Source organism: Protopterus annectens, chromosome 11.part0, assembly GCF_019279795.1.
Source record: "Protopterus annectens isolate FY-2018-M chromosome 11.part0, PAN1.0, whole genome shotgun sequence".
NCBI lineage: Eukaryota > Metazoa > Chordata > Ceratodontiformes > Protopteridae > Protopterus > Protopterus annectens.
Genome location: NC_056745.1, coordinates 384701511 through 384716584, shown reverse-complemented (window position 1 = coordinate 384716584; position 15074 = coordinate 384701511). Strand labels below are relative to the sequence as shown.

Below are 15074 nucleotides of genomic sequence, written 5' to 3'. Positions count from 1 at the left end.
GACATGTTGTGTGGAAGTGCCCACCTTATATATTTTTTAAATTTCTCCAATGTTTTTAATACCATGACAAGAATGTATCCCATTTAAGACAGAGCATGCTTAAACTTCATGAAATCTGCTGTCTCTGATGTTTGACAACATCTCCACTAATTACATAATCACTCATTTCTAATCAATTTCATTATTACGGCAACATAACACAAAGTATTACATTTTTAAAATCAGTTCAGCTTCCTTAACAATAATCTTTTCATAAATAAATAATTTCTTTCAGTCATCATAGCTTGATCTAAAACACACACTTTTAACTTTCCATAATTCCCTTTGTGATATTTAACAGTATGATCAAATGGACTTTCACATCTACTATTCCTAATATTATTTGCAAGTTCCTGAATGTGCTTTTAAAAGTTTAGTAAGTGTGATCTATATATATTAGCTCAAAAAACATACCATAAATAACACTTATTGTATTACATGTAAAATGTCCTTTATAAAAGAAACTTAATACCATTTATTTTATCCACACTTTTATAATAAACTATGTATGCATATTACAATAACCTAAGGCTAAAGTCCCCCATGGTAGAGATATATTACAAATTTCTATATCAAATATCTTAAAATAACTCTATACCATCATGTCTCCAATATAGTTGCCTCTGGTATAAAAAAATAACCCTCAACAGTTCATCAATTAAATTATTGCATTCTTTTCATTTTCCAATATTGTATAACTAAAGAAACTAAAAGCTCTGCAAAAAAGTGTATATTCAGTAACAAAATAAATATAGTTCTTACTATTAAAACCATATTGTATAAAATCCTAACAAAATAAATCCAAGTAAATAACAAACCAATTCAAAGTTAAATCCACAGAAGTATAAACGAAATGATGCAGCTAAATATATTTGTTGAGACACACAGACATAAAAGCACATAAAATAAAGGAGATGAGCACTTTCAGCTTTTGGCCTTCTTCAGATCTGATTTACTATTGTCAAGTGCTCATTTAAATATTAAAACTATCCAATAAAATCCTTGCTTCACTATTACGATGCATAGAGTTCTAATGACTCTGTTCACATTCACAAATTCAACTAGCCAGTCATATAAGTGAAAAGGAGGAGGTTGCTCACCTCATGCCGGCTTAGACACGCCTCCAGACGCATCCTACCTGGGCTCGCTCACGTACACTACGCACGTGTCTGTGATTCCGGTGCACTCTCATTAATATGTATATGGCGCTACTGCGCCGGATATTCCATGCACCGCCGGCGCAGGCCTTACGCCGGCCTTGCGCCCGGCTTCATGAATCCCGGGGTTTGTGTATTTATGCGTGTTTTTTGCCAGTGCTGGTTTCATAGGTCTATGTGAGACTGGTGGTGTGATGCAAGTAATTCCCTTCTCCTCTTGACTGCCTGATCCAGTCTTGGGTTGAGAGAGCTTAGCCTCCAGTTTGGCTGTATAATTGCATCTCTCACATGTGTTAGTGTTTGGTGGAAGCCAGAGAGCTTTCAAGTTAAGATTTCAGGAACACATTAGGGACATTAAAAAAGAACATTTGGACAGCCCAACAGCTTGGCATTTTAAGCAGTGTAATCAAGGGGATTTTAATTTAATTCAAGGTTGTATATTGGAATAAGTGACAGTAAAGTTGGGGGGAAATGCCACACTGAAAGACAAATTGTTATATAAAGAGGTTGTGTATATTTTAAAGTATAACACGTTGGTACCTTGGGAGTTAAACATTGCATACAATTGGAAATATTTAATGAATTGATTGTTTTAGTAATTGAATGATTATGTGATTATGTGTTTTAGACTTTGTAGATATATTACTGTTTTCTTGAATCATGCATTACTCCTTGAAGGCTTTTAGCTGAGGCTTTAGAGGTTATTAAACAGTTCTTTTTATCCAGTGGCCTGTGGTTTTGCTTAGCTATTTTGCAGTGTGTTTTTTGCAGTCCTCAAATGCGTGCCACTGAACATTTGTGACATATCAGTAAAACATTTTTTTCTTATGCAAATGGCAAGTCCCAATATAGCCTTGCACGTGAAGTAGTTTAACCCCTAACCCCCCATACTAATATATACTAACGTTCTGGTCACACAACATTAAGGAGAATAGAAAACACTCATTGACGGTGAAACATAGCTCACACAACTGTCCCAAACATGTTAAATCATTCTGGGAGATATTGTTTCAGGGAATTTGCCTCAGGTGGTATTTTAACAGGGAATCTGTATTCATACAGATATAGATCCTTCATTTTGTATATTTTTATTGAATCTGACTTTTTGATGATAAGTTTTTATACATTTTTACTCTTTATAATGTGGACTTTTTATTTATCCCTGAGCAGTATTTGAAGAAATATCCTAAACTTTAATGGACACATCATATTACTACATGTACTTAAACAACTTAACATTTTTCAAATGTGGAAGGATGCCCCGCATCTTAAACATGGCGGAATGCAGAAAAACTACTGCAATTGGTATTAATTCATTCAGTGCGGATCCTCCATTTTTTACAATATACTCACGAAAGAGAGATTTCATGAAAATAAGAATAAAATGCTATTTTTATTTATAATTAATTGAAGAAACGTTTTACTTATGGCAGTTATTTTGAGTTGCAATAATATTTTTCTTTCAATATCCTTTCTTAAGCCGACTGAAGCCACTGTATTTCAGTTCCTAGTGACTATGCTACTTTTGGTCCACTGATTCAAGAATATAATCTTCAGAAAGCTGCCTAGTTTAAGACATCTAGACAGGCCATGGCTAGGTAAGTTGAGATGGTACCAAATGTCTATTACAGAATATGTTAGCATGATAGATTAATGGAGAAAATTACAGAATGATGGCTACTGAATAAATCATGCCCGGTATTGATTCTAGAACTCCCTGGTTCATGTGCAGCCTTGTGCTGACATGTTCCTTGTTACAAGGCTAGAGTATTATGTGCAGTGACACAAGTACTGAATGTGAATTCACCCATGTTTGATGTTAGGATGCCCATCAGATTTGTTTCCTGCAGAACAGATCTACTTAGAATGGTGGCAGTTGACTACCTAGGGCAAATATGGTCAGTTTATTCACTGTATTTCACATTAGGATTCTGAGTAGTGGAAGTTTATGTGCTGCTTCCAAATTAATTTATATTTACTGTTTGGTTCATTGTCCATACAGTTGAGGTTTGCACTCATGCTGTTTAGGTAATATCTTGATTCAAATTTGGTATATTAGTGTATTTCAGTGCAGTGTTGCAACTCTTTCTTTTTCAAAAACATCTTCTCAGTGGTCTTGGTACCTGTAGTATGGTGGTCAATCATTTTCATGAAGTATCCCATGAGCCTCCAGTCCTGTTGCAAGTAAAATACTTTTCAATAGTAAAGTTTCAGTCTCCGCAATTGTGTTTTGCTGCTGCATTTGTTTCAGTTTTAAAACTGGATTTCAGGTATTTTGTTTGTTTTCTTGCTGTTTGTTTTAATTAAAATGAGACTGATCTTTCTGGACTGTTAAAATTAATCGTTTCATTTGTAGCACAGCAAAAATGCGGAAGATTTTGACACACTTTTGTCTTGCTTGAAGAAGATGTAGCAGAATTTGAACCTTGTGATATGTTAGTCTGACTTAGCCATTGACTTCATACAACAAGATATTGTGTTTTTGATTGTGGCCTTTAACTTCTTTCTACTTATTATGCTTGAAAAAGGCTGTGGTTTGACTCACCTAGTCACCATTTGCTTTACCATTCAGAATTTAAATTATTTTGGAGATCTCTTCCCTCTCTCTCTCTCTCTCTCTCTCTACATATATATATATATATATATATATATATATATATATATACTTTTTGGGGGAGGCTTTGCATATTTAACATCTTTACATTAGAATATTTTTTCTTAATGTATATATTTTTATTCTACATTGTTTGATTGTTGTTTGATGTATGTTTTTTTGCAGTGCTATTTGTATATTACTCAGAGTGCACCTGCTTTAAACAGTTTATATATTTTACAGAAATGTACTATATCTCCTAACATTGCTTTACGCTATGTAACAGTAATTAAGAAATAAACACTTACATGAAGTTGGAGTCTCCCCTGCTTTACTGATTAACTTCTCTATCATCATTCTGGTGAAAGTACAGTTGAGACTTCATCCACCCTTTACAAAGTAGTACACAGAATGTTTAGATCTTCTGTTACCTGCTCACCCTCCAGTGGTCTGGATTTCTCACAGAACCTTGGCTAGCAGCATTGCAATCGGGCACTATACTTCTCTGGAAAAAATGGCTGTAGGTGAGCAGTTTGGCCTGTGACAATGAAATCAGACAAGAAAGGTTAAAAAAAATCTATTTCATCCAAAGTTTGTTTGCATTTCCATGTTATTTTTTTTAACCAGAGTGCATTATAAAGATGCACACACACACACACACACACACACACACACACACACACACACACACACACACACACTTGTGTATATATCCTTCAACCATGTGGTATAGTGGCAGAAAAGGTAGTTCTGATGCTTTACTGTGCTTCATTCACAAGTTCAGTTGTCATCACTGATGTCTTCTCTGCAGAGCCTGTATGTCCCCACCTTTGTCTGTTTATTGCTAGCTGCTCCAGTTTCTTTCCACATCCCCAAAACATGCCTTGGCAATAGGTGTGCATGCCATGGGAGAGTGAGTGTGTGTGTGTGTGTGTGTGTGTGTGTGTGTGTGTGTGTGTGTGTGTGTGTGTGTGTGTACACACTTATGTTGAGAGACCATTCAGTATTAGTTTCCCAGTTTTGAACCCACTAAATGCCAGAACAGACTCAAGTTCCCATGTGATCCTGCACTGGATTAAGAGAGTAATCAGAAAATAGATGTATGATTGAGTGTTCCTTTCTGTGAAAATATATCCTTAATTTTTCCTTAATACTTTCCACTGTTCCTCATAAGATTCTTTTCTTGATAAGATAGCAGTGCAGGATAAACAACACAACATGATGTAAAACATAACAAATTCCATCCACTTCTAAACATGTATGGTAACATAAATTAATTTGCTGTATGTATTCTCTGATTTACTTAAGCAATTTAGATGATTTATCCATGATATGAAGACATTTTTTTTCAAATTGTTAAAGCCTTTTCTTGACTAATGAAGCAGGAGGCTCACAAACACAAGTTTATATTTCTTTCTAGTTGTTGCACTTTTCATAACTTGTGTCAGACTGCATCAAAACAACTAAGGTGTGATACCCTTCACAACTTGCTTTAATTTGTAAAATACCATTAGTTTATTTCATATGTGAAGTGTTTGCCATGTGCTTTGGAAGAGTTAAGTGCATGTTTTTCTTATGTGCTATTACAGGACTTGCTTATTAATTCATATCATGATTGCTCAAGTGATACCTTGTCCTTAAGGCACAATCCTTTGTAAGCAGCATGCAATCACAAAATAGCTTGTATTGTAACAATTCAGCTCAGTAATCTTTCTATTTATTTATTTAGTTATTCATGCATGCATTCATTCATTCAATCTTTTTTCCCCAAGGGTGACAGAAGACATTCTTGCTATGGCACGTCCATCTAGTACCCTTATCAAAAAATATCAGATTCTACAGCAGTTTATACAGTAAGTTCATTTAACAATTTCAATGTGTTACTTGATCTTTTAGAAGTAATGTAAATATACCTGCCAATTACATTGCTGATTCGGCAACAAATACAATTCCAACTGTGCAAGATTTTATCCAGTCATAAAATCAGATTTTTCCCTCCTTTCTTCCTTTCTTCTGTCTTCTCTACCTCCCTTCTAACCTTTTTCCCTCCTTCCTTCCCTCTTTTCCATTCTTTTCTCCATCCCACCCTGTCTTCTATCTTTTTTCCTTCACAGTTTCATCAGAAAATGCATATTGATGCAAAAACAGTTTTAAGTAAATCGGTGTGATAGTTAAAAATTGTCCCTGGTTTTGTGCATTTGTTTCCCCTCCCCCATTATTTTTGGCTATGTCCTGATTCTTGAGCAAAGAAGATGTTTCATGACTTAATGATTTAGACAGATACAGATCTTTTGAATACATATATGCAACTCTTATTTATTTCACATACTTCATTTGTTATATTGTACATAACTGCTGATACTCACAGTGCAGATATTCACCCTATAAAGTCAAAGTCAAAGTAAACTTTATTGTCATTCAGAAATCACACAAGTGCAAAAACGGAATGAAATTCCATGTCTCTGGACTCAATGTGCAGACAACATATAGACTGTTTTCACAAACATCTACACATATAACACCTAGCTATTACATCACTGACATGCAGGTAGTCAGACTAATACTGCACATAATTAGAAACGCATTTTAACACTTTTCACAGTGAACACTTACTTGCATGAGACTTTCGTATTGCACAGGTACTTGGTTAAAACACTGCATTGATCCTTGCACAGAAAGAGACATTTGAGTATTGCACAATGAACATTAGAGTATTGCACTATGGTTTATGAATTTGCAACATGTATTGCACTAAATGAAGAGATATTATACTGCATTGTTACTGCCCTAGATGGTCTATAAGTTAACAATCATGGTGAATATTGCACTAAGTATTAGATGAGACTGGTACCCAGGTTAATGCACAATTTGAGTCAAGATATTACAGTTTCTACTGACCCAGATGGCCATCATGGAGCATAGTTGTTACTAGAGTTCTGCAGCCTGATGACCTTGGGGAAGAAGCTGTACCTGAATCTTGTAGTTCTGCAGTGTATGCTTCAGAAGTGCTTTCCAGATGATAGATGCATGAAAAGTCTGTAAGCAGGGTGAGTGCAGTCTTTAATTATTCCTCTGGCCCTGCCAAGACATCTGGATAAGTACAAGTCGTGGATAGGTGGTAAGGTGGTCTTAATGATCCTCACAGCTCTCTTTACCACTCTCTGGAGGGATGTGCACTCAGAGGTAGAGCAGCTTCCATACCATACTACGAGAATGTTTGTCAGGATGCTTTCTATAGTACCACTGTAGAAGGTAGTGAGAACTGTCGATGGGAGATTCGGTCTCCTCAGCCTTCTCAAAAAGTGCAATCTCTGGTGCGCTTTCTTGACTATGGCATTTGTATTTGTGTTCCAAGACAAGTCCTCAGCGATGTCACTCCCAGAATCTTTGTGCTTCTCAATCTTTCCACTGTTTCCCCATTGATAGTGAGGGGAGAATGTTCTTTGTGATTTTTTCCTATAGTCCACAATTATCTCTTTTGTCTTGTTCACGTTTAGTGCTAAGTTGTTATTTGCATACCAGGAACCATTAACTGTGGTTAATTTGGTATATATTAACATAAGAGGATTAAATTCCCAGGTCAGATGGCTTGTTTATGAAATGCAGAAATAGCTGTAGTATAGGACACTAAGCTTGTCAACGAAGTTAAACATTCTCTAGGCAACCTGAGTAGTGGAACCGTGCATACGGAGAGAAATACTCGCACTCCAAGGAGAGGTGCTCTATTGCTGGTTAGCAACAGGCTTACCTGACAGTTAATGGAGACCAGTTTGGACTGAAATGAAAAGTAGGGATTAGGAAAATTCAGTACTTCATCAGGTGGTTTGGTTACTGGAAGGATTTATTAAGCTTTATCTGTATCTGTGACACCAAAATTCTGTAAGTCATTGTTTAGGTCATGTTAGAGTAAACAAGTTTTGTCTGATACTGCTGAGTGCTGGTTTGTGGAGTTTATCCCTTCCCCAATGTTGTGTGACTGTTGAAGGGGTGTATATAAGTTTGAAGGATAGGGTTGCTTGCCCCCATTGTGAGGGATATAGGGAGCTTGTCACCGTAAAAAATGTATTTTGATCTACTCATTTACGTTACATATAGTGGACATCGTTTGATGTATAAGTCAAGTCATCCTGATGTAGATGCCACCTTGTTTCTTGTCCTCTTCTTAAATGCAGGAGTTTAAAGTTAGGGGTATCCTGAAGTTAGTGAGTAGTGACTGAAATGTCACTCAGGACTCTGATCATAAAGCTCCTAGGGCCAAACAGCATATATTACACAACATCATTAGAATAGTACTGACTTGTGGAGAGCCATGTATTTGGAATATCTGGACTTCACATATACTGATCTGACTTGAGCAGACCATAGTGAATTGTACTGGTGCTTGGGCTCACAGAGTTTGGTAAAGCTGGTAAGATTTCTTGAGTCAGCACAGGTGTTAGTGTCTTTAAACAGATCATGGTTCAGACATGTTGTGTATGGAAGTGCCCACCTTATATATTTTTTTAAATTTCTCCAATGTTTTTAATACCATGACAAGAATGTATCCCATTCCTAAGACAGAGCATGCTTAAACTTCATGAAATCAGTTTTGCTTCTGTCTCTGATGTTTGACAAGCATCTCCACTAATTACATAATCACTCATTTCTAATCAATTTCATTATTACGGCAACATAACACAAAGTATTACATTTTTAAAATCAGTTCAGCTTCCTTTTTTAACAATAATCTTTTTCATAAATAAATAATTTCTTTCAGTCATCATAGCTTGATCTAAAACACACACTTTTAACTTTCCATAATTCCCTTTGTGATATTTAACAGTATGATCAGCCAATGGACTTTCACATCTACTATTCCTAATATTATTTGCAAGTTCCTGAATGTGCTTTTTAAAAGTTTAGTAAGTGTGATCTATATATGTTAGCGCTCAAGTACAAACATACCATAAATAACACTTATTGTATTACATGTAAAATGTCCTTTATAAAAGAAACTTAATACCATTTATTTTATCCACACTTTTATAATAAACTATGTATGCATATTACAATAACCTAAGGCTAAAGTCCCCCATGGTAGAGATATATTACAAATTTCTATATCAAATATCTTAAAATAACTCTATACCATCATGTCTCCAATATAGTTGCCTCTGGTATAAAAAAATAACCCTCAACAGTTCATCAATTAAATTATTGCATTCTTTTCATTTTCCAATATTGTATAACTAAAGAAACTAAAAGCTCTGCAAAAAAGTGTATATTCAGTAACAAAATAAATATAGTTCTTACTATTAAAACCATATTGTATAAAATCCTAACAAAATAAATCCAAGTAAACCAACAAAACCAATTCAAGAAGTTAAATCCACAGAAGTATAAACGAGAAATGATGCCACAGCTAAATATATTTATTTGAGACACACAGACGCATAAAAGCACATAAAATAAAAGGAGATGAGCACTTTCAGCTTTTGGCCTTCTTCAGATCTGATTTACTATTGTCAAGTGCTCATTTAAATATTAAAACTATCCAATAAAATCCTTGCTTCACTATTACGATGCACATAGAGTTCTAATGACTCTGTTCACATTCACAAATTCAACTAGCCAGTCATATAAGTGAAAAGGAGGAGGTGTGCCGAATTAGTGTCATCGCCTCATCCGGTGCCTCTTTAGGATAGGTTTCACTGGTAGAACTTCATGAAGCCCTGGTTCCTTGTATGGCCTTAGGTCAGCAATCCATTTAGTTTCCACATATTCAGTCAACCCTTTCAAATCACCTTTTCTTGTACTAGGTTTCAGCACCTGCAGGGCCATAAAATGAAAGGAATGATGAGGATTCATGTTAATATGTTTATAAAGTGCATTGGTACTAATTTTGTTTTTGATGTCCCTTACATGCGACTGTATCCGGATCCTAAGTTGGTAGTTCATCTTACCCATCTAAAAGGCAATGCCCTTTGTGCACTTCACAACATAGATAATGTTTTTTGTAGGACAATTCACAAATGTGGGAGTTCTATATGTTTTGCCTGTGATCGGGTGTTGAAAACATTGATCTTGCATCAGATACTGGCATGCGGTACACTGACCACATCTGAAAGTATCACATTTCTGTGTATATAACACATCCACTTTTTCTTTATCTTGACATAACAGCTATTTCAAATTCTTCCTATTCTTATAGCAAAAGCTCGGATTGTCTCCTACTATACACCTTATTGATTCACCAGTTGTTAATATCCACCATGTCCTTCTAATTATGTCACATATCTGTTTAGCATCTTTACTGTACATTAGGGTACATCTGATGGTATGTCATTCTGTCCTTCCCCCAATTATATCATTTTCACAACCAAGATTATGATTCCTATGAAAATAGAGTTGATCCTTAGTAGTCCTTAGATGTTGCAAATTTACTATGATGTCATTAATTTCTTGATCCTTATATCCTCTCTGCAGCAGTTCTTCCTTTGTATGTAATATACTTTCTTCATATATATTATCCTCAGTATTTAGCCTCGAGTGTTGTAGATATTTGTTGTTAACCACTTGTGGAAAAATATGTTGTGGGTGCATGCTTAGACGATGCAGTGTGTTATTCCTCCAGCATCCTTTTCTGTAAGTTCAAGTCTGTATGCTACCATCTTCCTGTTTCTGTATGCTACCATCTTCCTGTTTCAACATGGTAACATCTAGGAAGTCAGTAATGGTTTCAGAACTCTTGATCTCAAAATCTGAAAATTCTGTAGTGGTCTTTAAAAATTTACAAATTGATTCAATTTATTTTCACTGACATCCCATAGAAGCCCATCTCTCCAAGTATTGTTGGCATGAAATACAAAGTCCAACTCCCATTGTGCCATTACTATGTTTGAATATGAGTTGGCACATGAGGTGCCCATTGCCACCCCCCATTTCTGTATATAATATTGGTTTCCAAAGGTAAGACCATTATTTTCCAGTATTATATCTAGTAGGGAGCATAACTGCATGATATCAGCTGCAGTGTATTCATTAGTCATGTGCAAGAATCTTCTAATGGATTCAACACCATAATTGTTTGGTATGACTGTAAAAAGGCTTTTTACATCCATGGTTACCAATAATATACCTCTATAGAGATTTTTATCATAACAATATATTGATAAAGTCAGCAAAAAGTCCTCTGTATCTCTTAAGACTGTTGTTGCTTTAGTCAATGCTCCCTTTAGCCATTGTTCTGCATAGATGGAAAGGGGTTCCATAATCCAACTTGCCCCTGAAACTAGGGGTCGTATAGGAGGATTCTGTAATTGCTTATGTATTTTTGGCATCCCCTTTATCACTGGTACTAGTGGATCTTTCACCAAAAAGGATTCATATAACTCTATACTAATCAGGTGTGTTAACATAAGGTCATACAAACTATGATTCACATCCACTATCAGTTTTTACAACTCATGACTTCATAATGGTTTATAAGTGTTGACATCATTCAATAATTCAAGCATCTTCTGTTCATACCATGAGCTATCCATCACAACGATCGCTCCTCCCTTGTCTGCAGGTCTTATTGTGATTGACTCATTATTCGTCAGTCTTTCTAAGGCATCCCTTTCCTCTTTGTTCATATAATGAAAGCCTTTAGATCTATTTGTTTGTCTCATGTGGAATACCTCTTCTTCACAAATTTTCACAAATGTATCTACTGTGGGGGGCAGTGTTGGAACCATAAGACTTGGTTTCTTAAAATGTGTAACCTTATTTGTCTCGTGCCATTCTCATATTGTTCGCATTAAACATCTGTTTTAAGGCTATATTTCTAGCAAAATACTTTATATCAAATACAAATTCACTATATCTTGATGGTGTTGTAGGGATAAAGGTCAGACCTTTGTTTAAGATCTTACACTCTGTGTCTGTTAGTGTGTAATTTGATAGGTTCACCACTAAACCTAGTGTCTGATCATTTACATGGATATCTTGCATTTCTTCCAGTCTCTGCTTTGAGATCGATTCCTCTGATGCAATTCTTACTGCTTCAGAAAAAAATTTAGAAAATTGGAGGAAAAACGGTAAACTGGAAGTTTTAGAATGATCACCTGCTGGCCAATTGATATTATTAGTTATATTATCTGTAGTAGTAGTCTGTGTAACACAGAATGGGACTGAACTGTTCACTTGTGTTATATTCTGTTCTTTCACTTCTGTATTGGTGGAGTTAGCAGTATTTGCCAATATAGTATTACTTTCATTCACATCTTGGTTCCTAATGCTCACTGAAGCACTCGTATTGGCATTTTCAGTCAGGTTGCCTCCTTTTTCTTTTTCTTTGTCTCTACTTGGTATAAGCACATACCATCTTCTCTTCTCTTTATTTGCTATGTTGATATGTGAATGCTTACTGCTGGTTGTATTAGTAGTCTTATCTCTTGCTTCATTTTTTTCATCTCTAGACCATTCAAATATATTCAAGCTACAAAAGTCATTAAAATCACGCATGAGTTTCCTTGTCTATATTTCCTTTAATTTATCATCATAGTTAATCAGTGCTATCTGTAATTCAGTAAACATTCAAAATCGAATCAGGTAAAAGAGCTTTCTCTACTTCCCTCTGCTTAGATTCCAGAAACTGCTTTACCACCTTCTCAATGGGCAAAAAGTATTCTAGTAGCAGCTTGATATAACTGAAACTTGTGTTCATGTTTATTTCTTGCCATTCGGCTAACAACTCTGGATACATATTTCCATATGAAGGCATGCATTTTATTCGCATTCCTCTGGGTATCAGGCCATGAAAAATGCATGCTTCCAAGTGGAAATGCTGCCGTTGCAAACACTTTAGTTTAAAGGCAGCATTTTCCACTTATTTATAAACAGTTAGATATTGTTCAAAAGAATCACTTGCTGTTTCTTTGGCCTGCCCAGCATTTGCAAAACTCAGTTGTAACAGAAGGTTGCTGCTATTGTTTGAAAGAAACATTTCTTAAACCATACTTTGCGCATTCTGAGTCCTTTGACTCAAGTTAGCATTTCTTAGCTCCACTTGGTTGCTCTCCACCATGTTTGGTTTACAGGGAAACAAGCGGCAAGAAACTAATGAAATAAATCCATGTAAACTAACAAAACCACTTCAAAAAGCTAAATCCACAGAAGTATAAATGAGAAGTGATGCCACAGCTAAATATATTTATTTGAGACATGCAGACGCTTAAAAGCACATAAAATAAAAGGAGATGAACGCTTTTGGCTTTTGGCCTTCTTCAGATCTGATTTAATATTGTCAAGTGCTCATTTAAATATTAAAACCATCCAATAAAATCCTTGCTTCACTACTACAATGCACATAGAGTTCTAATGGCTCTGTTCACATTCACAAATTCAACTAGCCAGCCATGTAAGTGAAAAGGAGGGGGTGTACCCAATCAGTGTCATCGCCTCATCCGATGCCTCTTTAGGATAGGTTTCATTGTTAGCACTTCATGAAGCCCTGGTTCCTTGTATGGCCTTAGGTCAGCAATTCATTTAGTTTCCACATATTCAGTCAACCCTTTCAAATCACCTTTTCTTGTACTAGGTTTCAGCACCTGCAGGGCCATAAAATGAAAGGAATGATGAAGATTCACACTAATATGTTTATAAAGTGCATTGGTATCCCTCTTCGTAGTGTAAGCATCCCAATAAGCATTTTTACTCAAATCCAAACAATAATCTGTATTTTAAAATATGTTTAACAAAATAATTAGCATCACTTAAAAAAAATCTGAAAATGTACTGGATATTCTTATAGCATGTAAAAACTCACCTAATGATAAAGACATAATAGTATTTTTTATATAACAACTAGTCTCAAGCAAAAAGCTCTCAGAAGATGGTTCCTACAGATATACTTTGGTATGCATTTGATCATCTTCCACAAATAATTCAAAATAAGAAAAAGGAATTATGTTTTCATATGTTATTCTAGAGACATTCATCATAAAATTATTACTTTTCAAGTATAACAGATATTCCTCAGACATTCTGATGATCTCTAAAAGACAATTATTGTAATATTGAAAATAACCTACTATCTATGACTAAAAAGTATATCTATACCAAAAGGTTTTCAGAAAAAGTAACTAAATTAGCATAAATAATGGCATAGAGAGCTTCCATTGCTGTACCTTATTGTTGTTTGTACTATACTCCATCAAACATAAAAAGACAAATTTTTGAACTAGAACTAATTAAATGTAAAATATAATATATAGTAGGAACATCATTTAAAGTATAAAATTGCTTGAAGTCCTAAATTCTGTTTAATTTTGATATATAAACTTTCTACATTCATACTGACCCAATAAAAAATCTTTTTGCCACTTATAACCTTGAATTTTCAAAATTAGAGCAGTATAATCATTAATAAATGAAGGTAGTTCAATTCCATAAGGTAACTACTGAGATTTTTTTTAATTATGACTTGTATCTTGATTGTTAAAACAAGAAAATAAACATCGATCACCATACTATAATATATCATGAAATTTTAAATAGCACAATTATTAAAATGAGGCATACATTCCAATTTAACTTTATTAACATAATTATCAAATTATTTTCACCATAATATAAATCACTCAAACATTAACAAAAAGAAACAGAAGAATCATTATCATAGGAATAATTGTCATCACACTTTGTTTAAAAAATACTTGCTAACAGAAAAAAAAAATATGCAAATACAACTTGCAATAAAATTCCTTTTGAAATATAATCCACTTAGCAATATTAGTTGTAATAACATTCAAACCATTAGACAAAAATATAAAAAAAATCATCAGAAACATCCAGTCCTGATAAAAGTATTAAGTTATCTATGTTATTCAAAATTGTCCAATGTCTATCATTTCTGCTGTGGTACGTTTTCTACTGTTATCCAAGCATGCCTTCTAAATAACACTCCACTAGTCACTGTACCAACAAAGTCATTAGAACATTTAAGATTGGAGCAAGGCATGAAGGGAATGCATGGTACAGATATTGCTGTATGTCAGATTTCACATTTTTATAAGCCATGGTTGGGAGTAAAACATACTTGGCTTGAGATCATTTTTAGATGATATTTGCCTACCATAAGAACATTTATGAATTGATTTCATAATAATTGTTGGTTGATTTGAAAGCTTTGTTAAGCCACAAATGAGGATAATTATAATAAAAATAAGGAACTTTGATGTGTGAAACTAGGAACCTGTTGGTTGAAGTCCTGACTGCTTTCCAGGAGCTATACAGTATGTTCATAGGTTCATAGGTTCATA

General features: G+C 34.7%; 1 protein-coding gene across 1 annotated transcript in view; it reads left to right on the top strand.

The window, feature by feature from the left end:
* Positions 1-15074, top strand: part of LOC122815404 (protein tyrosine phosphatase domain-containing protein 1-like) — a 728693-nt gene that overhangs the window by 131034 nt on the left and 582585 nt on the right. The window contains exon 2 of the mRNA XM_044087871.1: positions 5562-5642. Coding sequence (XP_043943806.1) covers positions 5562-5642 — 81 coding nt within the window. The remainder of the gene's footprint in view (positions 1-5561; positions 5643-15074) is intronic.